A 22,294-nucleotide genomic window follows, 5' to 3' on the forward strand; every position below is an offset into this window, starting at 1 on the left:
TCCCTGTATCACAGCAACGCTTATTGATGAAAGTATGATCAGAGGGAGTATCATGCAAAATTTGGGACTGGCTTGAGGATTTCTTGCTTTGACTACACAGAATGTTATGGATGGAGCCATTACAGATGTAGTAGTAACTTTCAGCATGTTCCAGGGAAGTGTGTAGAAACCCTTGCTGTTCATGCTGAACATTAACAACCTGGCAGACAATATTTATAGCAACCTCAGACTTATTTCAAACAAATGCAGTTATCGATAATCAAGTACTTACTCTAGAAAGGTGCACAAATATTTAATCAGATATTGATAATATTTATGCCACAACTCATACACGAAAGTTTTCCAGTGGTCAGTAGTTGGTAAGCACAAAACTTGGCCTCACTACTGATAACACTGTTTGTTATCAACAATCACTGAGCTGGAAACGATGCCTCCCCACCATCTGGATTCTCCAGCAATGATGAGGTTCATGTTGTTTCTGACACAGCTCCCTTCCAGGAACTGAAGGACCTTTGTGCTGCTTCCGTGCCCATTTTCGAACCTGATCTGGAATGTGTTACAGATTTCTAGGCTCATATCTATCTGAGTTCATGCACAGTGGCCTGTTTCTGTTGAGTATGACCAATTCCAGTCTCCTTACAGATGGCTGTTAAGCTGGAGCTCTATAGATTCCATGAGGCTGAGACGACTGAACAGACAGTTAGAACAACTTGGGCCACACCGATGGAGGTGTTTTGGCAATCCAATGGCTACCTCAAGCTCTGCGGAGGCTGCAAGTTAACAATGTTTAGAAGAGCTCCTCACACAGGTTGTCAGAGGAGAATATTTTTCTGAGACAGACCTTACTGATGCATATTTACAGATTCCGATGGGCGAGGAGTCGCAAAACATGGTGTTTTATATATAATCGTTTTGGCTTATGTAAGTACAACTGTTTGCCTTTTGAGGTTTCTTCAGCTCCAGCAATTGTTCAGATATAACCAGAGTATTTAACCATGTCCATACCCACTTGCACAAACTATCTCGGTAAATTAACTGTCACAGTGCTACATGTCAAGACCACCTGCAAAACCTTTGCATCTTATTTACTACATTGTGTGATTCAGCACTGAGCGCCACTTAGACAAATGCCACATTTTCAGGAGCAAATGGAATAATTGTGTTCCTGCACAACAAAGAAGGGAACCAGTCAATTGGCTGCAACATCATAGCTATCAACTCTCTACCCCACCCTCTAATCTTACAGGAGCTGTGAAACTTTATGGGGAATATGAACTATAGTTCTAAGTTTCTCCCACATGCAGCCCCTATAGTGCATCTGCAAAAACATGCACAGAAAAAAAATTTTCACAACAGGGCTACCCATAAGCACACTCCACGCAGCTGAAGTATATGCTGCACTCAGCACCCTGCCTTACACCACCTTTCACTTTTGCATCCACTGATCGTAGCAATGGGCACCTCTCCATATGATAAGTGTAGTGCTGAGGCATAGGGATGACGATGGTACTGAGTAACAGATTGCCTACACATCAGAGATGTTAACATCCACTCAAAATGACTACTCGTAGATAGAATAGGAAACTTTAACATTTGTCTTTGCTATTAAGAAGTTCCACATTTATATTTTCCGGACTACATCCACATTAATTACAGACCACAAACTGCTGGTGGTGATCTTTGGGCCGCACTCCCGTCTTCCAGAATGGACAGCACACATGTTAGGAGATTTTCCTCAGCTCCTACAAGTATACCATTCAATGAAAGCCCACAGTGCAACACATCAATGCAGACACTCTTTCTCACTTACCTGTGGGACCAGATCCGGTCTTTGACCAGCAGAATATCTCATGTTTTCACGCTGACACAAGATGCAGACAAATATTGGACAGGCTCCCCATTACGGCTTCACAAATCACTGTAGATAAGTGCTGTTGCCCAATCTAATAGTGAGATGTGTACTATGTGCTCCCCAGACAGCCCACACAATTTTTGAAGAACACCAATCTGGAGCTCTGGGTAAGAGTTTGCCTCTCCAGCTGTCTGTCAGTCACCAATGACAATGTTTCGTTTGATACTGAGACAGATACTCATCTTGCCGTCACCCCTACCACACTACAGCCCCAAGTTTTGTACCCAATCCGTCAGGGGCACAGGGGAGTGTCACTGATGAAAGCCCTAGTGCAACAATCTGCTTACTTGCCAAATGGAAGCTGTGGTGCACAGCTATTCCACTTGCACCCAGCATCAGACCATTTAAGTTAAACCTAATCTTTCATCTGTCCCAGACCCCCTTCGCCCATGAGATCACATTCATTTGAACTTTGTGGCCCCCTTTCTGGACTCTTATGTGGCTCACAGCCATGGACACCTACAACAGCATGGCATCCACCATTAAATACAACACCATTAACGCATTTGTCAAGATCCTCACCACTAACGGGCTTCCCTGATCCAATGAGTTGGATGAGAAGCCCCCCATTCACGGTGAGAGATTTCTAACAATTTTGTGCCTCAAATAGTATCGAGAACCTTTGTAGTTCACTATTCCACCCATCCTCCAATGTAGAAGCAGAGTGATGATACAGACATTTAAGCAGCAAATGTTAAAAGATGTGGGAATCACCACTATCCCAGCAGTGATCATGATGTTCCTGAGCACATACATGACTACTCCCATCCACAACTGCAGCCTGGCGGAGCTCCTCCACAGGAGGCAACCACAAACTAAGCTCAGTCTAATTGCACCACAGCCTTGGACATGGCATACCCGGCAATATCTTCCCAGCACAGCAACACGGACACACTCGTATGGAGTGAAACACACATGGACACCAGCTACAGTGGTTGCCACCTGTAGTCATCACACTTCAAGGGTTTGGAATGCCGTCACACTGACCGACTCCATCCTTGGCTCCTGACTGCAGTGCCCCCTAGAGGTCACCCTGCCACTGAAAGCCAGCCTGTGCCAGTTTCATAGCCACACAGGTGTAACTTGGACTCCAGAACGTCAGTGGTGATTTCTGTGGACACAGGCATGGTGGCTAAGATCTCCACAGCTTCTGAGATGGGACACCAACCATACCACTAGTTCAACTCACAAAACACCTGCCTGGATGCATCCGGCCAGAAGTGACAAGTGACCATTTCAAGGTGCAGAAGGGGGAGATCTGGTGTACCAGTCTGGTAGCTTCAAATGCACAGGGGAAAACGTAGATATCAACCAAGACCACTAGGCAGAACGGCCTAGCAATGCCATAGCACTAACCTTACCCCACTGGAGTGTCACAGCTCTCTTGCTGAAAAATTAGTGATTAGAGCAGCCCCGTTAAGTTCTACTGTGCTGTCACTCTGTTTTCAGTGGTGTATTCGCCTTGCAATCTTATAATCAGTTTTAACGCATTGTTGTACCTTGGTTTCTGTACAGTGAACATGGAGGATGGCGTTCTGTGCTACTGACACACAAAGGTGGTTGTTCACAAAGACAACCTTCATGGAGTGATGATCCACAGTTACTGAATTTTGGGTCTGTCATACAGCTGGATTACATGTGACCAAAGAGTAAGCATCAAAAACAAATAATGGGTGATGACACACAAGATTTCGCACAGTTGTGACAAAGTCACTAAGGAGGTATGCGACTGTGTAGTCTGCAAAATGTTGAATAAGTCACTGAGGAAAAAGTCACTGACTGAATGCATCAGTAAATGTGATTGATTGATTGATTGAGAGGGTTTATGCGACCAAACGGCGAGGTCATCAAACCTGTGATTCTGAAGTTACTCACAGAAGAAAGGGGTCCGCTGAAAGTGGACGTATACAGTGAGGGGAGTCAAATTATAATTAAAACGCACACAGTAAAAGGCATAAAAAGTGAGACCAAATCTAAAAACTGGAAAAAAATCAGTCTTTCCATGGGAGGGGGGGGGGGGGGGTGTCATGGGGGTCCCAGACCGAGAAGACATGAAGAGAGGTCTCAACCACAACCACCCTACCCCTGCTCCAAGGGGAAAGCAAAGTCTTAACCATCCGTAAATCGTCTGCTAATATTAAAATTAAGGAATCTGGAAGACTATACTTAGCATGAACAGCCAAAAGGAGGAGACATTCCACCAATATGTGGGATACTGTCAATCTGGCTCCCCAACCAACAGGTTCGTTCCACAGCATGAAACAATGAGTGAGCCTGGTATGACCAATGAGTAGATGGCATAAAACTGTGGACCACTTCCGAGAGGAGTGGAAGGAAGAGTGCCCAACTTCAGTAGACTCCTTGATTGTGCAGAGTTTATTACTATGAGCAGTAGCACAGCAGACGTCATTTCACTTTGGGGCAAAGACAGATTTGGAGTAGATCTGCTTATCCACAGTTGGAATCATGAAAGGGAATGGGGACTAAGTATCTGCTTCTCTAGCCAGTCAGCAGTTGATTCCCTTGGATGCTCACATGACTTGCGACACAGAGACAACTGAGCAGGTGGCAAGGCCAAGGGCAGAGTCATGGATAGCAGAGACTAAAGGGTGATGAGAGTAGCATCGCTTGATAGCCTGCAGGCTGCCTTTTGAGTTGGAACAAACTAAAACACTATGGAGAGAGACCTAAAAACAAAATGGAGGGCTCTGTGAATGGCTAGAAGCTCTGCTGTGAGCACACTAGACATTCCCAGCAACAAATGGTGTTCTAAGCTAACAGGACTGTCTTAGAATCATCAGCCTAAAAGATGGTGGCACCCTGGAACTTTGCAAGGATGGCATGTACAAGACACCAGAAAACCGTAGGGGTGGCAGAGGGAATAAGTGAAGATGGAGGTCCCGACAGAGGGAAGTGCGATGCATGTCAATCAGCAACCATGGGCATTTGTCAGGACGGAGACACCCCTCATGACCATGTTTGGCCAACCACAAGAATAAAAAGGAAAAGCCAGCCACTCTGCGACAAATTAAAACATCCAGCCTGAAATCATTAGAGTGGAGAACACAGGGACAAGGACATGCGCGAAAATTATATAGAATGATAAAACCGATTGTCACGTATAAAACGCAAAGCTAAATTAGCCGAAGAGGTGTCAGCTGAAATTAATGGCAATGAATCTGGTAACTGAAGAGTCCGTCACAGAGCAGCCGAAGGAGGACAGCTCACCAAGATATGGGCCACTGTCAGCGGAGGGCCACAACAACACTGAGGTGGGTCATCATGGCACAGGAGGTAGCCATGTGTCACCCAAGTGTGGCCAATGTGGAGCTGACAGAGGGCCACAGAGACCCTGCAAGTGGGCCGCATTGAAGTCTTCCACACATTCGTAGTCACGCAGTTTGTTGTGCGTACTGAGGTTATGCCACTCCATCTCCCAAAGCCGCAAAACGTTGTAGCGTAGTGCTGAACGCAGGTCAGTTGCAGAGAAGCCAATCTGCATAAGCGGTTTCCGCGTAGTCTGTTTGGCCAGCCCGTCAGCAAGTTCGTTGCCTGGGAGTCCGGCATGACCTGGGGTCCAGACGAACACCACTGAATGAGTGAACCAGTCCAGGGCATAGATGGGCTTCTGGATGGTTGCTACCAAAGGATGACGAGAGTAGCACTGGTTGATAGCTTATAGGCTCCCCAAGGAGTCAGTACAAAGAAGAAATGACTCCCCAAGGCATGAACGGGTGTCCTCAAAGAGCATGAGATATAGCCACCAGCTTGGCAGTGAAAACTCTGTAGGCATCTGACAAGGAATGCTGTTGAAATTGTCCCCATGGACATACGTGAAGCCAACATGATCATCATCTATTGAGTAATTAGTGTAAACCACTTCACGGCCTCAGTACATGTCAAGAATCGAGAGGAAGTGGCAGCGGAGAGCTGTGGGGTTAACTGAGTCCTTAGGGCCATGTGAAACGTCCAGCCGAAGCCACGGCCTAGGTGTACACCATGGAGGTGTACGTGAATGGACCTCAAGTATAGGCGAGGACTTCAGTTCGGAAAGAAGGAATCGGACACGAACTGCAATTGGAAGCCCTGACCTGGGCCGCCAACGCGAGAGATGGTAATTCGGATGCACAGGAGAACTACAAATGTGAGTAATGTAACTGGCCAGCAGCTGTGCATGCCTAACCTGCAAATTGAGCGACTCCGGCCTCCACCAGGACGCTGGTCACTGGACTCGTCCTAAAAGCTCCTGTCACTAGGCGAACGCCACAGTGGTGCACTGGGTCGAGTAAATGCCGAACCATAAACCAGACTCCCATAGTCAATGCAGGATTAAACAAGGACTCTGTAGAACTGCAGCAGTGTAGAGTGATCTGCACCCCAGTTGGTGCTGCTCAGGGAGCGGAGGGCATTGAGGTGCTGCCAGCATTTCCACGTAAGTTGACGAAGGTGAAGAAGCCAAGTAAATCGGGCATCAAAAACCAGGCCTAAGAATCGATATGTCTCCACTAGAGTGTGTGGATTGTCGTCAAGGTAAGGTTCTGGTTCCGGGCGAATGGTACAATGCCAACGGAAGTGCATAACACATGACTTTGGGGCCGAAAACCGGAAACCGTGGGCTAGAGCCTATGACTGCACCTTGTGGATGGCTTCCTGTAGACGCCGCTCAGCAACACCAGTACTGGTGGAGCAGTATGAAATGCAGAAGTCATCTGCATACAGAGAAGGTGAGACAGATGACCCTATAGCTGCTCCTAGACCATTAATGGCCACTAAAAACAGAGATACACTCAATACATAGCTCTGTGGGACCCCAATCTCCTGAATATGGGGGGATCTATGGGAGGCACCAACTTGGACACGGAAAGTATGGTGTGACTGGGAATTTTGGATAAAAATCAGGATCAGCCTCAGAGATCCCACTTGTATAATGTGGTAAGGATATGATGTGTCGCCAGGTTGTGTCACAAGCTTTTCGTAAATCAAAAAAGATGCCGATCGTGGCAGAAGCTGCCCTGACATGGAGCCAGTAGGCCATGTGACTCCAGGGCCCACCCCAATCCCCAACACACCATACTTTCCAGCAACTTACAAAGAACGTTGGTGAGGCTGATGGGCCGACAGCTATCCACATTAAGCAGGTGTTTGCCAGTTTGAGCACCAGAATGATGGTGCTCTTCCCGCCATTGTGACAGAAAGACACCATCACAACAGATCCAGTGAATGTGATGAGGATATGTCGCTTGTAGTCAGATGAGAGATGTTTAATCATCTGATTGTGGATCTGATCTGGTCCAGCAGCTGTGTCGGGGCAATGTGTAAGGGCAGTGAGGAGCTCCCACTCTGTAAATGGGGCGTTATAGGACTCACTGTGGCCTATAGTGATCGAGAGGATTTTCCCTTCCAGCCACTGTTTGAGGGGGCGAAAGGCTGGAAGGTAATTCTCTGACACATAGACTCGAGCATAGTGCTCAGCAAAGTGCTTGGCAATCTCGACTGCATCGGTAAATAACATGCCATTTATGTTAACATCAAGAACACCTGTTGGGGTCTAGTACCCGAAAACACGTTTGATCCTTGCCCTGACTTGGAAAGGTGATGTATGACACCCAATGGTCAAGATGTACAGGGTGTCCGAAAAGTCTTTCCCTGATTACATAAATTGATAGCTCAGGCTAGAAGTAAAATACAAATATGAAACTTGGGTCCAATTGTTTAAAACTATCGAAGTTTTTTTTCTGTTTTAGGTTCGCAGTACGTAAGTAGTGGATGAGGTGCAGTGCCCAAGAAGCCATGTCAACCAATCAGGAGAAGGCACAGTGTGTCCTGTGGTACCATGAGACACGATCACCAACCACAGTGCAGACAACATTGGAAGGAATCCGCCTGATGTCAAGAGCATTAAAGCCTCGTATGAGAAATTCAAGAACACAGGATCGGTTGCTGACCTTCCGAGGTCTGGTCGACCAAGAACCTCAGGAGACAGAGTGGAAGCTGTAATGCAACCTTTTCTGCGAAGTCCGAAGAAATCAGTGCGCAGGGCCTCACGTGAATTACAGATGCCAAAAAGCTCTCTCCATGACATTTTACACAAACATTTATTGTTTCGTGCATACAAAGTGCAAATCGTTCAGGCCTTGTTGCCCAATGACAGTGACACGTCGATATGACTTTGTGGTCGAAATGCTGTCACGTATTGAGGACGAAGATGGTTATCTCAGATGAATTGCCTTTTCCAACAAAGCGACCTTTTTTGTCAGTGGAGTAGTGAATCACCATAATGTGCGCATTAGGGGTTCACAACCCCCTGGCGAGGTCATGGGAGTGCACAAGAGGCAGTCCAAAGGTGAATGTTTGGTGCGCGCTATTGCACGATCGAATTATCGGGCCATTCTTCTTCGCTGAGGCTACCATCACATCTGCAGTGTATCTTGACATGTTGCAACTGTATGCTGTTCCTCAGCTGCTTCAGTATCACCCCGATGTCTTGTTTCAGCAAGATGGTGCACCGCCTCATTGGGGTTTGGACGTCCGTGCCTATCTCAATATGACCTTTCCTGGGCAATGGATTGGTCGTGATGGACCACGGTTTGGCCTCCACGCTCTCCTGACATAACCTCATTAGACTTCTTTTTATGGTGTTATGTCAAGCATGAGGTCTACCGAACATGTGTACCAGATCTTGAAACCCTGCAGCAATGGATAACCACAGTCGTTGAATCAATCCCTTCAGTGATGTTGGCTAATGTGTGGACGGAAATTGAATATTGCCTAGATGTGCTACGTGCTACCAAGAGTGCTCATGTGGAAGTTTACTGGTGTGTGAAAAAAACTTTGATAGTGTGTAAACAATTAGACACCAGTTTCATGTTTGTATCTTACTTCTAGCCTGAGTTATCAATTTACGTAAATAGGGTAAGACTTTTCGGACACCCTGTTTCTCTCCCAACATTCCTGCTTCCGTCGTTTGATAAGTTGACGAACACGGGCACAGAGCCATTTAAGGACTATGAGGTGCTCCAGGGAAGGGTGCCACTTATGCCACTGTAGAGGTCGCCAACGCTCCTTAATTGCTTCAGCCACTTCCGGTGGCCACCAAGGAACTGCCTTTTGCCGAGGGCACCCTAAAGAGCGAGGGATCGCGTTTTCTGCCACAGAAAGGATTGTTGTAGTCACCTGCTCAACCATCACATCAATGTTCCCATGCGGGGGAGATTCAATAGTGACAGCAGAGGTGAAAGTTTCCCACTCCGCCTTGTTTAAAGCCCATCTGGGCAGGCGTCTGTGGGCCTGACACTGGGGCAGTGACAGGAAGATGGGGGAGTGGTCACTACCACACAGATCATCATGTGTTCTCCAGTGGATAGATGACCAAGTAACTACCATGAGCCACACTGAAATGTGTGGCAGCCTCAGTATAAAGTAGGCAGAGGTCGAACTGAGACAGTGAAGTTTCGACATCTCTGCCTTGGCCAGTAAGCGCAGTGCCACCCCACAAGGGGTTATGGGCATTAAAATCTCCCAAAAGTAGGAAAAGTTTAGGGAGTTGATAAATCAGTGCAGTTAATATATTCAGGGGTACTGCACCATCTAGAGGAAGATATACATTGCAGACAGTTATTTCCTGCATCATACTTATTCTGACAGCTACAGCTTCAAGAGGGGTTTGAAGGGGCACAGTTTCACTACAGACTGAGTTCAGGACATCAACACAAACTCCATCTGACACTCCATTATAGTCGCTAATGTTTCTATGATATCCCTTATAGTTGCGGAGGGCAGGTGTTCGCATAGCCAGGAACCACATTTCCTGGAGGGCAATGCAGAAAGCAGGTGTAAAGCTTAACAGTTGCTGCATCTCAGCCAGGCAGTGGAAAAAACTACCTCAATTCCACTGGAACGCCTACATCCTGTACTGGAGGATGATGCCGTCATGAGATTGGGAAGGCACAGAACATTCAATGGAGCAGTTTACACCTCAGAGTCACCTGCTGCTACCGACTTATTGCCTGAGTAGTCTATAGCCATTGTGTCTGAGGGTCTGGCGAGATCTAGATCCTCAGCTGATGCCAGACTCTCCACCTCATCCGCAGATGCAGAGCTTGTAGGTAGTGGTGGCATGGGTGCCACCGTAATTCCCATGGGCTTGGGGATCTTCTTCTTGGATTTCTATTGCTGCTCCTTGGGTTTCCCTGGCTGGAAGGACTTCACTGATTCAGTCTCCAGGACTGAGGATGAATGTGAAGCCCTACGACCTGCTGCTTTTGGGCTCTTCAGCCACTGGCGTGTGTCATCTTTCCCACAAGCAGAAACCTGGGAAGGGAGTGACCCAAGGGACCCCTTCCTAGTGAGAGGAGTCAAAGAAGACTGCATCATACAAGCAGAAACCTGGGAAGGGAGTGACCCAAGGGACCCCTTCCTAGTGAGAGGAGTCAAAGAAGACTTCTCCGGCGCAGAAGTGGGAACTGATATACCCGATTGTATGGGGGGAGGGGGACGGGTTGCTCCCGAAGTAGGTGGTGCAGGAGAAATAGGGCGACAGGGAGGGAAGTACCCCAACATCAAGGGGGCAGGTGAGGTCTTCTGGCTCTGAGAGGTGACTGGGGTTGGCAGAGCTGATGGGGCTAGAACAGTTGTAGAGGCGGCGTAAGACAATGTCATGCGTAAAGGATGTAGGCGTTCCAATTTCCTCTTAGCCTCAGTGTAGGTTGGTCGGTCCAGAGTCTTGTACTCCATGATTTCCTTTCTTTCTGGAGAATCCTGCAGTCCGGAGAGCAAGGCAAATGATGCTCTCCACAGCTGATACATATGGGAGGCAGGGCACATGGAATATTGGGATGTGATGGGCTTCCACAATCTCGACATGCGACGCTGGAAGTACAGCGGGAAGATATATAGCAGCCTTTAAAGCACCACATTGGGGTTTACATCACAGCAGTAGACCATCACTTTGACCTTTTCAGGTAATGTAGCACCATCAAAGGCCAACATGAAAGCACCAAAGGCAAGCTGATTATCCCTCGGACCCCGGTGGACACGCCGAACAAAATGTACACCTCGCTGCTCTAAATTGGTGTGCACCTTATCGTCGGACTGCAAAAGAAGGTCTCTGTGACAGATGATACCCTGGACCATATTTAAGCTCTTATGGGGTGTAATGGCTACCGAAACATCCCGCAGCTTGTCACAAGCTAGTAACACCCGTCACTGGGCAGAGGATGCTGTTTTGATCAAGTCTGACCCAGATCTCATTTTGGACAAGCTCTCCACCTCCCCAAACTTGTCCTCTAAATGATCAACAAAAAACTGAGGCTTCATCGTCATGAAAGATTCCCCATCAGCTTTCAAACATAAAAGGTACTGGGGCAAATAAGAGCCACTGCCATCCTTAGCCTGAGGTTCCTCCCACAATGTGACCAGGGAGGGGAATGATTTGGGGTTTTACTTCTGTGCGTTGAATTGAGCCCGTGAACACTTAGAGACTGCTGGTGTTAGACCACCAGCAAGAGATGATGTATTACGCTTCATCGCATGTCATCTGCCCTGATGCCGCCCAGTCCAACCAGGAGTGCTCCCCATGGGCGCCACCCAGCCGCAGCAAAGGCTACCTGTCAGGATGGCCATACAACGGACTGGCTACCATGCTGGATATCAGGTGCAACCAAGCAAACAAGTCCATCATCATCATCAGCGTAGAAAACGGTACTGCACAGTTGATGGAAAAATACGCACCCACGAGGGTGACCTCGACCAACATTTGGAGAATGAGCAGAAGTGGAGATCCACATCAATGAAGGATGCAATAGGTCTCAGCGCATGATAGACATGATGCACCATGTAAGGCGCCCTTACCCAACTGGCTCACTCTTCGGGAAAATTTTGAAAAATGGAGGTCAAACCCTACTGAGGACCATGACATAAAGGCCGAAATGTGATATACTCCATTTAGTCGCCTCATACGACAGGCAGGAATACCTCGGGCCTATTATAGCCCCCAAACCCGCAGGGGGTAGAGTACCCGAGATGGTCAGGGAAATGGCGAATGGCAAATGCCAGGAAACCAGACATCGGATCCATCATATTTGTAGAGGTGGAATCCTGCTTCTCCGAGGAGACTGTCAACAGATCTAGCGTGAAAGGCACCAACAGCCAGACGCACCACACAATGGAGAACAGGGTGAAGTAGTTGCAGAGAGGAAGGAGCCAATGAACAATAAACCTGACTACCACAAACTCGTCTGGACAAGACCAGAGCATGGTAAAGATGGAGAAGAGTGGTACGGTCTGCACCCCACAATGTGTGGACCAGGAGGTGGAGAGCATTAAGCTCCCACATGCATGTACTCTTTAGGTGGCAAACATGGGGCAGACCCCCCCCCCCCCCCCCCATGAACCATGGACCTTGCTGTTGGTGGGGAGGCTTGCGTGCCTCAGTGATACAGATAGCCGTACCGTAGGTACAACAACAATGGAGGGGTATCTGTTGAGAGGCCAGACAAATGTGTGGTTCCTGAAGAGGGGCAGCAGCCTTTTCAGTAGTTGCAAGGGCAACAGTCTGAATGATTGACTGATCTGGCATTGTAACACTAACCAAAACGGCCTTGCTGTGCTGGTAATGCGAACGGTTGAAAGCAAAGGGAAACTACGGCCGTAATTTTTCCCAAGGGCATACAGCTTTACTGTATGATTAAATGATGATGGCGTCCTCTTGGGTAAAATATTCCGGAGGTAAAATAGTCCCCCATTCGGATCTCCGGCCGGGGACTACTCAAGAGGATGTCGTTATCAGGAGAAAGAAAACAGGCGTTCTACAGATCGGAGCGTGGAATGTCAGATCCCTTAATCGGGCAGGTTGGTTAGAAAATTTAAAAATGGAAATGGATAAGTTAAAGTTATATATAGTGGGAATTAGTGAAGTTCGGTGGCAGGAGGAACAAGACTTCTGGTCAGGTGACTACAGGGTTATAAACACAAAATCAAATAGAGGTAATGCAAGAGTAGGTTTAATAATGAATAGGAAAATAGGAATGCGGGTAAGCTACTACAAACAGCATAGTGAACGCATTATTGTGGCCAAGATAGATACGAAGCCCACACCTACTACAGTAGTACAAGTGCAAAATGGCTAAGCAGGGATGGCTAGAGGACGAATGTAAGGATGTAGAGGCTTATCTCACTAGGGTTAGATACTGCCTACAGGAAAATTAAAGAGACCTTTGGAGAAAAAGAGACCACCTGTATGAACATCAAGAGCTCAGATGGAAACCCAGTTCCAAGCAAAGAAGGGAAAGCAGAAAGGTGGAAGGAGTATACAGAGGGTCTATACAAGGGCGATGTACTTTAGGACAATATTATGGGAATGGAAGAGGATGTAGATGAAGATGAAATGGGAGATACAATACTGCGCGAAGAATTTGACAGAGCACTAAAAGACCTGAGTCGAAACAAGGCCCCCAGAGAAGACAACATTCCATTGGAACTACTGAAGGCCTTGGGAGAGCCAGTCCTGACAAATCTCTACCATCTGGTGAGCAAGATGTATGAAACAGGCGAAATACCATCAGACTTCAAGAAGAATATAATAATTCCAAACCCAAAGAAAGCAGGTGTTGACAGATGTGAAAATTACCGAACAATCAGTTTAATAAGCCATAGCTGCAAAATACTAACACGAATTCTTTACAGACGAATGGAAAAACTAGTAGAAGCCAACCTCAGGGAAGATCAGTTTGGATTCCGTAGAAATACTGGAACATGTGAGGCAATACTGACCTTACGACTTATCTTAGAAGAAAGATTAAGGAAAGGCAAACCTACGTTTATAGCATTTGTAGACTTAGAGAAAGCTTTTGATAATGTTGACTGGAATACTCTCTTTCAGATTCTAAAGGTGGCAGGGGTAAAATACAGGGAGCGAAAGGGTATTTACAATTTGTACAGAAACCAGATGGCCTTATAAGAGTTGAGGGCCATGAAAGGGAACCAGTGGTTGGGAAGGGAGTGACACAGGGTTGTAGTTTCTCCCCGATGTTATTTAATCTGTATATTGAGCAAGCAGTAAAGGAAACAAAAGAAAAATTTGGGGTAGGTATTAAAACCCATGGAGAAGAAATAAAAACTTTGAGGTTCACCGATGACATCGTAATTCTGTCAGAGACAGCAAAGGACTTGGAAGAGCAGTTAAATGGAATGGATAGTGTCTTGAAAGGAGGATATAAGATGAACATCAACAAAAGCAAAATGAGGATAATGGCATGTAGTCGAGTTAAGTCAGGTGCTGCTGAGGGAATTAGATTAGGAAATGAGACACTTAAAGTAGTAAAGGAGTTTTGCTATTTGGGGAGCAAAATAACTGATGATGGTCGAAGTAGAGAGGATATAAAATGTAGACTGGCAATGGCAAGGAAAGCGTTTCTGAAGAAGAGAAATTTGTTAACATCGAGTATAGATTTAAGTGTCGGGAAGTCATTTCTGAAAGTATTTGTATGTAGTGTAGCCATGTATGGAAGTGAAATATGGATGATAAATAGTTTGGACAAGAAGAGAATAGAAACTTTCGAAATGTGGTGCTACAGAAGAATGCTGAAGATTAGATGGGTAGATCACATAACTAATGAGGAAGTATTGAATAGGATTGGGGAGAAGAGAAGTTTGTGGCACAACTTGACTAGAAGAAGGGATCAGTTGGTAGGACATGTTCTGAGGCATCAAGGGATCACCAATTTAGTGTTGGAGGGCAGTGTGGAGGGTAAAAATCGTAGAGGGAGACCAAGAGATGAATACACTAAGCAGATTCAGAAGGATGTAGGTTGCAGTAGGTACTGGGAGATGATGAAGCTTGCACAGGATAGAGTAGCATAGAGAGCTGCATCAAACCAGTCTCAGGACTGAAGACCACAACAACAACAAGATTAATAAGCTGCAAAAGAAGCTAAGCTTTCACATATAATGTTGATCTTTTATGCGTGTGTTACCCTTGAGATATATAAAACAAATGTGTCAGTAAAATTTTTAGTAACAACATATATGTCTAATCTTCTGGGCTCAAAATTCTTCTAAATGGCTCGTCATCAAAGAGTTGATTTTTGAGAGTCAAACGCTCTGATATTCATCTTGTGTAAAAGGAAATTTACTTTGAAAGCAAACGCTTTTCAAATCGCCATTCCAAATATTTTCCCGCGACCTGTTAGCAACAGGTTTGTTTCAGTGGTTACCAGAGTGTGTCAGATAGCAGGCGTCACCGCACTTGCGCAGCTAAAATGACATAGGAAACTCGTATGTTCGTACATGTAAAATATTAAACGATCTTGCAGTAAATCATAAAAGAAATAAGACATAAGAGGATACCCCAAGAGTGCATTTTTTTTAAAAGTAATTATAACAACGGTGATCGCTCACAAATCCAGTCAGCCACATAGACAAACAGCAATTGGCATTCATCCATTCGGCTTTATTCTGCTCAGCTCGTACAGCCCTTTTGTCTGCAGGAAAGTTTATTTCTAGATACAACGAGGATTCCCCTAGCAGAGACATTAAGTACACTATGCATGCATTCAAAAATCAGCAGAGATTTATTCAGAAATCAATTTAGAATGTGTTAAAAAATATTCAAAAACTAACAGGGATACGTTTAAAATCATATGAACAATCGATAGACCAACATGCGCTGGATCCTAGGTACTTTGTGAACCAATGTTCTTTTCCTCAAGAATATGAAACGAATTTGGCCCTCCCCTCCCGACAAGATCCCGGCCCGCTGCGCATGCGTTTCAGGGGCAAACTGGTCGCCAATAAAATTTTTCCGGGTAGTATCTGGTTGCTTGCCGCTCGTGCTTACTCAGCCAATGGCCACATTTCTATGGCCACAGGTGAGAGAAGGTACAACTCATTCGCGACTCAACTGTGCATGCGCATAAGCCTGCTCGTAACTAATCAAACTAATCTAATGTAAACAGGTGTGATGTCATGCTCATCGATGCCAGTTTGTTGTTATGAAGCATTGCATAGTCTTTCTAAAGCCTTTGACACATTTTGCTGTTGGCATACACTTGTATGAGCACTGTGTTTTGTTGGTGTATGTGGCGCTTTTCATTTGCAATCCAAGTTTTATTTTCGTTTTTTTCTCTCGTTCATGTTTTATTGCTGCAATATTATTCTGCAGTAGCAGGATACAGTAATATCTTTTGTTAGAGTAATAGTTCTTACTAATCAAAATTACACAAATTCAACTGAAAACTTAAACAATGAAAAATTCCCAGAATTCTAAAAAATTCCAGGGTTTTTCCAGGTTTTCTCTCGCTTGGGAAAATTCCCAGGTCTCCTGGGAAGTCCCCAGGGAGGAAACATGGCACTTCCAGCATTCTTTTTGTTCTGCTTAGTAAGGTAACGAGCCCCAGCACACAGAGACACTTAAAAGCAAGGAGGCTGGTCTGTGGAGGGTGTCATTTAAATCGTTGAAGTGCCTGAGGATGGTCCTGGATAGCCACTGCTACGTCCTTAGTCCACCATGGTGCTGGTCAATGCTGAGAGGGACTTGTGGATAGGTTGATAGCAGTGTCAGCGGCATGAAGAGCAATGGCAAAGGCACCTTGCACGACCCCACCAATGTGATCTGTCACAGAGGTGTCTGCCTGGTGGCAGTAAGGGAAGAATATAATCATTGGAAAGTGCTCACTGTCACAGACATCACCATGGGGTGATCAATGTTGGGAAGCTACAAGAGCACAGGAGCAGATCCTGAGATTGACAGCAGTAAAAGTGCCATGAGCACCACTGAAGTGGGTACGGGAACCATCATTAAGGAAAGACAAATCGAGGTCTGTAATAAGTTGCCTAACCACTAATGATTCCAAATATTGCTTCCAGGTTGGTACGTAAGGGGATTCAGTCACTAATGACATCGGAGTGAACCAAAGTGCAGACCCCACTGCACGCTACCCAGGGAGCAGCATGGTCCTGACAGAACGCCCGATAACCATGAAATGTTGGAGAGTGGTCATCACTGAAGTGCGTTTCTTGAAGAGCAAGACAGAATGCAGAATAGGAGGAGACAAGACGACGTATTTCCAGTAGGTGTCGGCAGTATCCATTGCAATTCCACTGGACGATTCTGTGGCGAGAATCTAGATTACGCATAAAGAAGCTAAGAGGAGATCATGTTACTCGGTCAGTGGTTGTCACCAACAAGAATGGAGTGACATCCATAAATAAGATGTTAGATTCAGGTTGCTGGGGGGAGATGGCACCTCAGGGGGGAGGGGGGGGGGGGGAATGGGAGAGGGCGAAAGGATGTAACAGAGGCAAAAGTTGGAAGATAGTGACACTGGATGGAGTCTCTCATACTTTTGGCAAGCCTCAGCGTAAGACATGCAATCCAGGGACTTGTACTCTTGGATCTTCTTTTCTCTCTTGTAAGCTGAACAATGCGGCGATTGAGGGAAGTGGCGGTCATGACAACTGACTCACACAGATGGCAGGACAAAGGCACTTTGCTCGTGGAGTGGGTGTCCACAGTCACCACACAGAGGATCCACCATACAGTGGGAGGACATTTGTCCAAAACGCAAGCACCAAATGCACCTCACTGTTGGTGGGACATATGGCTTCATGTCACATCTGTAGCACATTACCTTAACGTTCTCTGGGAGGGTATCCCCCTTGAAAGCCAGAATGAAGGCGCTGGTACAGGTGCAGTTATCTTTGCCACCCTTCTGTACACGTCAAACAAAATGAACACTGTGTTGCTTCAGGTTAGCCTGGAGTTCCTCTCATCATTTTGCAGGTGAGGTCTCTATGAAAAATCACTCCTTGGACCATATTCAGATTGGTGAGGAGTCATAGACAGTGGGACATTGCCAAGAAGATCACACACACAAAGAGCTGCAGATGGGGTGGCAGAAGAAGCTTTGATCAACAGGGAGACCAACCGCATCTTACAAAGAGATTCCACTTCACCAGACTTGTCCTCTATATTCTCCTCAAAAAACAATAGCTTTTTGGTAGTGTATTTGTCACCATCCATCCCAGTACAGACAAGGAAGCGGGGAAAGTGTTTCATCCCAAAACGGAGAGCCTGGCCCTCCTCCCTTAGTATAGCCATGGAAGGGAAGGCTGCCAGGTCATATGAAGCAGCATTCAATGATCCATCACCATTTGAAGAGACGGCCATTGAAGAATGGCCAGATTTTTGCAGTTTGATATGCTTCATGCGCCAAGCATCCACCCTGATACTACCCATTCCGATCAGGGGCTCTTCATGGGTGCCACCCAGCCACAGCACGGGCCGCCTGGCATGGTGGTTGTTACCGGGAGTTACAATGCTCCAAGGAGACAAGCGATCACTCCTTGGCATACAAGGGGCAGTAACAGCTCACGTATCAGTCGTGTGATCCCTGTGTTGTCAGGAGGCTCACTCGGATGGGTACATAACAGCCCTACCACACGTGGTTACACGTGTTTAAGACCTAGCAGGGTCTGCAGCCAGTGCCCGCTAACTCATGGAATAGAATTTGGCATAACTGGAATTGTTGTTTAGGCACACTGTATATATGGATTCAAAAAGTTATGTATACTTACACAACCTGCCCTATACATATACTAATGTCTGCTGATGATCACAACCTACTTCCTGTCGCTAGATTTGTTTCCTATAACTAGCATTAATGTGGCATTTGCACAAGGCGTTTAAAAGTTTTACTACGGATCAGACAAGAGACACACCTGAGAAGCCAAATGCTGCAGAGTAGTTTTTGTGCTTTCACAGTGAAACACAGTTCACAGATAACACACAAGCTGCATTGTACTGTTCTTTTGTTACATTGTTACAGCTGGTAACTGTGAAAGTAACAAATAGTTTATCTGAATGCTAGACCCAGGTTTTCCTACAAAGGCTACAATATTTGCAAATGCACAACCCACCGTATAGAACATGTAAAAAGAACCCATGCACGCAGAACTGGGATTCTTCTTTGTAATCCATTTCTATCACATTAAAGAGGTCAAAAAAGGAAATGAAATTCACAGAAATGTTGTTGAAGTTTATATGAAAATGATGTGTCATTTTAATGCCAATTTCTTCTGAAGTATACTAAGAATATCTACGCAGTACTAGCAGGAGTACTACCTTCAGTGTAAGTGTTTACATATGAATGTTCCTGCTCTTTCTTCTGTGGTATCTACTCCAGAAATTACAAAACTGTCAATGGCAAATAAATATATGAATAAATTGGACAATAAAGTTAACATCTTAGTTGTTCCATTCACACTTTTAACCAGCTCTGTGATTTTTAAAACTGCAGTTAAATTCAGTACCTCACCACTGCACTTATCCCAGCCAGTGACAACCTCTTGGGTAAGCTGCACAAACTTGTAAGCAAAGGTGCTATATTCCTATCTCTAATTCTGTTACAATACTGGTAATCCCATCAGTACAATCCATATCCAAAGACATATTAGAATATACATGACGGTAGTATCTGTTCCCGAAAGAACAGTTACCATAGATGACCATGCAGCTTTGCTAGAAATGAAACGATAATTAAATGGACACCCTAGCTGCAAACAGGCGTTGATGTACATGGACATGGTATTAATACCGTAATACCGTAGATGACCATGCAGCTTTGCTAGAAATGAAACGATAATTAAATGGACACCCTAACTGCAAACAGGCGTTGATATGTAAACTGTTTCTGATAATTAGGCTACTACTATTACACATGACGTAAAGATATATTTCGATGATTACGTGTTTTTAAAATCTGTAAATAGACTTGCAATGTGTTTGTTTTGTCTTACCATACTGTAAACATTAAGTTAAGTATGTGGAAACTGTTTGTTACATCATATTTTGTTTTTTTATTTCCAAATACAGCTATATATAATGTGTATTTTCAATGTAACATGAAATAACTGGCAAAAAAGTAAGTAAATAAACTTTATGGTAGAAATGTGTATATAATAATTAATTCTTTTTTAGCACAGATTAAACCTACACAAAAACATAAACAATTTAACAACAATAAACATTACTTCCAACAAAAGAAATCAAGACAAAAACTATACAAGGTATAGTGATCATTTAGAAAGTTATTTGCAATTTTAACTCAAAGCGCAACTCAGAAAGACAGATGTCATAAGCACAGTAAATACGTAAAACCAAGACGTTAACATAAACAGTACAGTTTGAGCAATAAGACTTCTCTAATTCAATTATAACATATATTCCAGAGCTAATATTTCTATTACTCTCTTCAGTATTTATCGCACTTTGAAACAAACAAACAAAAAAGAGTCAAGGAAATGTAACTTTGAAATGTCACAATGTGATCAGTATGAAATATGCAATTACACAGTTCGTTGTGTCTTTCTGCATGGTCAGTACGATAAAATGTCAAATAAATGAACACTAAGTTCACATGAATTAGCATTTGATCTAGTGAATTAATGTGGTTCAACTACTTATAAAGTTCGTTTATTTCTGTTTAAACCACATAGAACAGGTGAAACTGTTGTTTGTATTTCAAAATAAAATCTGTAGGCTATAGAAGTACTTGGCAGACTAGCAGGATAGATGTTAACTTATTGTCAGCCCTGTCATGCTTACACGTTAACAAATCTTACATAAATAATACTCTGTCCAGGCTCACTTTATTTACGTCGGTTATGTGATGATGTAAAACATGTATGATACATCGGACTTACCGGATATGGCTGTTGCAGAACCTCATAGTATCTTGGTGGTGCTACTCGACCCCCTCTTCCATTGCCTCTGAAATACCCTCGTGGGTTATATGCTGGCATTCCTCTCGGTACCGCTCCGCCTCTCCACGGTCCAGCTCTCGCCATTCTCATACCACCACCTCTCATATTAACTTGCACTCTCGGCGGCTGCCATCCATAAGGCAGTGGTACAGAGTAGTTCCCAGGAATTTTCGGAGGTGGTCCTTCACTTTCTCCATTCTCTTCTATCTGTTGACGAGATAAACAATATACTGACAACAACATAAACATACATTAACCTCAAACAAAGACCCAAACATCAACTGATTACATTCCATACTATTCAACGTTAAAAACTCCAGGAAGAATGCTGTATCTCGTAATATTACCTTCCGTTTCATAACTGTGTAATTAAGGCTGCCAGGTTCGGGATACCAATAGGCAGAGTTTTCATGAGAATACGAGAGCGCCATGCGTAAAACGAAACACAACACACAGTTACCAGACTGCTTTCCATTACTACTGACTGACTCAAGAGTGTATTGACATTTGAAGACGCTGTTTATCAGAACTGTAAACTCGCTGGGTAGATGAAATTCTTGCGATTAAACAGCAACTGGTGCGTTAAAACTGCTATAAGTGGGAAAAAAAACGATAACAGCTGATACTTAAATTCGGTCACCACACATATTGTATATACGACGTGAGTCATGGTACGCCGCTAAACATGATCCTACTTGTTCACACAGTGGGTACAACAATCAACTAAGGTTGCAAGCGTCGTCGGTCCTGCTGTCGCCCTCATCACAAAAGGAAAGAACTATAATAATAAAACGTACTAAAATTATGATAATTGTCAATAATAAAAATCGAGATAAATCATAGTAACATTAAGAAGGACCAGTGACTGTACAATGCTTAATTCAACACATAAGTGTATCCTTGTGAATGGATGAGCACAAAATTATTCAAAAGGTAAACACAAACAGAGATACATACTATTCAAACAACAGTAGCTATTTTTTGTGTGTCCACAAAAAAGTTTCAAACTATGATCACCAGTCAACCTAACAACTAATAGACATTTTGTTACAATAAGCAGCTTTTTATCACTTTACAGCTGTCTTTGAAGAAAAAGAATTACATGGATATCCCAAATTACACAGATCAAGTTTTTCCAAGACTGTTTCTCATTTTTCTGGATGACTAACACAACATTTTGTTCCAGAAGAATTTTAGGAATTTTAGGACTAATGAAGATTCCTACGATCAATTTCTCCTCACTCGGCCGATGAAATTTGTCTTTCAGGTACTTGAAAGCGTCTCAATCCTTGTTCACTCACTTTGAAAAGTTGTTCATGAGGCCGAGTCTCATATTTAAAGGCTGCAGACTAATTCTATTTTCATCTACCAGTGGACCATGCTGGACATACATACATCTGGTTCATAGTGCTTCCCTTGGAGACTAGTGTTTTCTTCTGTAGTGTTCACATTTATGTCGACGGCCTTCTCGTATAGGAATCAGCAGTATTTTTTGTATCCCAGCTGCATGCACAACAGTATTGCAATCACCTTGAGGTCTCCAATGATCTGCCAGTTGTGTGGTATTTGCTCTTAATTGCTCCGAGAACTAATTTAATATTGTTATATATTTCCTTCGTGAGA

At 44.5% G+C, this 22,294-nt stretch overlaps 1 protein-coding gene across 4 annotated transcripts in view; it reads right to left on the minus strand.

The window, feature by feature from the left end:
- Positions 1 to 21,420, minus strand: part of LOC126284042 (uncharacterized) — a 146,434-nt gene extending 125,014 nt beyond the window's left edge. Inside the window, exons 1-2 of one of the 4 annotated variants that reach the window (XM_049982617.1) lie at positions 21,019 to 21,414; positions 20,612 to 20,878 (exon numbers count right to left, since the gene is read on the minus strand). In XM_049982617.1, the coding sequence (XP_049838574.1) occupies positions 20,612 to 20,878; positions 21,019 to 21,102 (351 nt within the window). In that variant the 5' untranslated portion in view covers positions 21,103 to 21,414. Of the gene's footprint in view, positions 1 to 20,611; positions 20,879 to 21,018 lie in introns of all 4 variants that reach the window. The other 3 variants (XM_049982619.1, XM_049982620.1, XM_049982618.1) reach the window with 3 other exon arrangements.
- Positions 21,421 to 22,294: the final 874 nt, after the last annotated feature.

Source organism: Schistocerca gregaria, chromosome 8 (assembly GCF_023897955.1).
Source record: "Schistocerca gregaria isolate iqSchGreg1 chromosome 8, iqSchGreg1.2, whole genome shotgun sequence".
Lineage (NCBI taxonomy): Eukaryota > Metazoa > Arthropoda > Insecta > Orthoptera > Acrididae > Schistocerca > Schistocerca gregaria.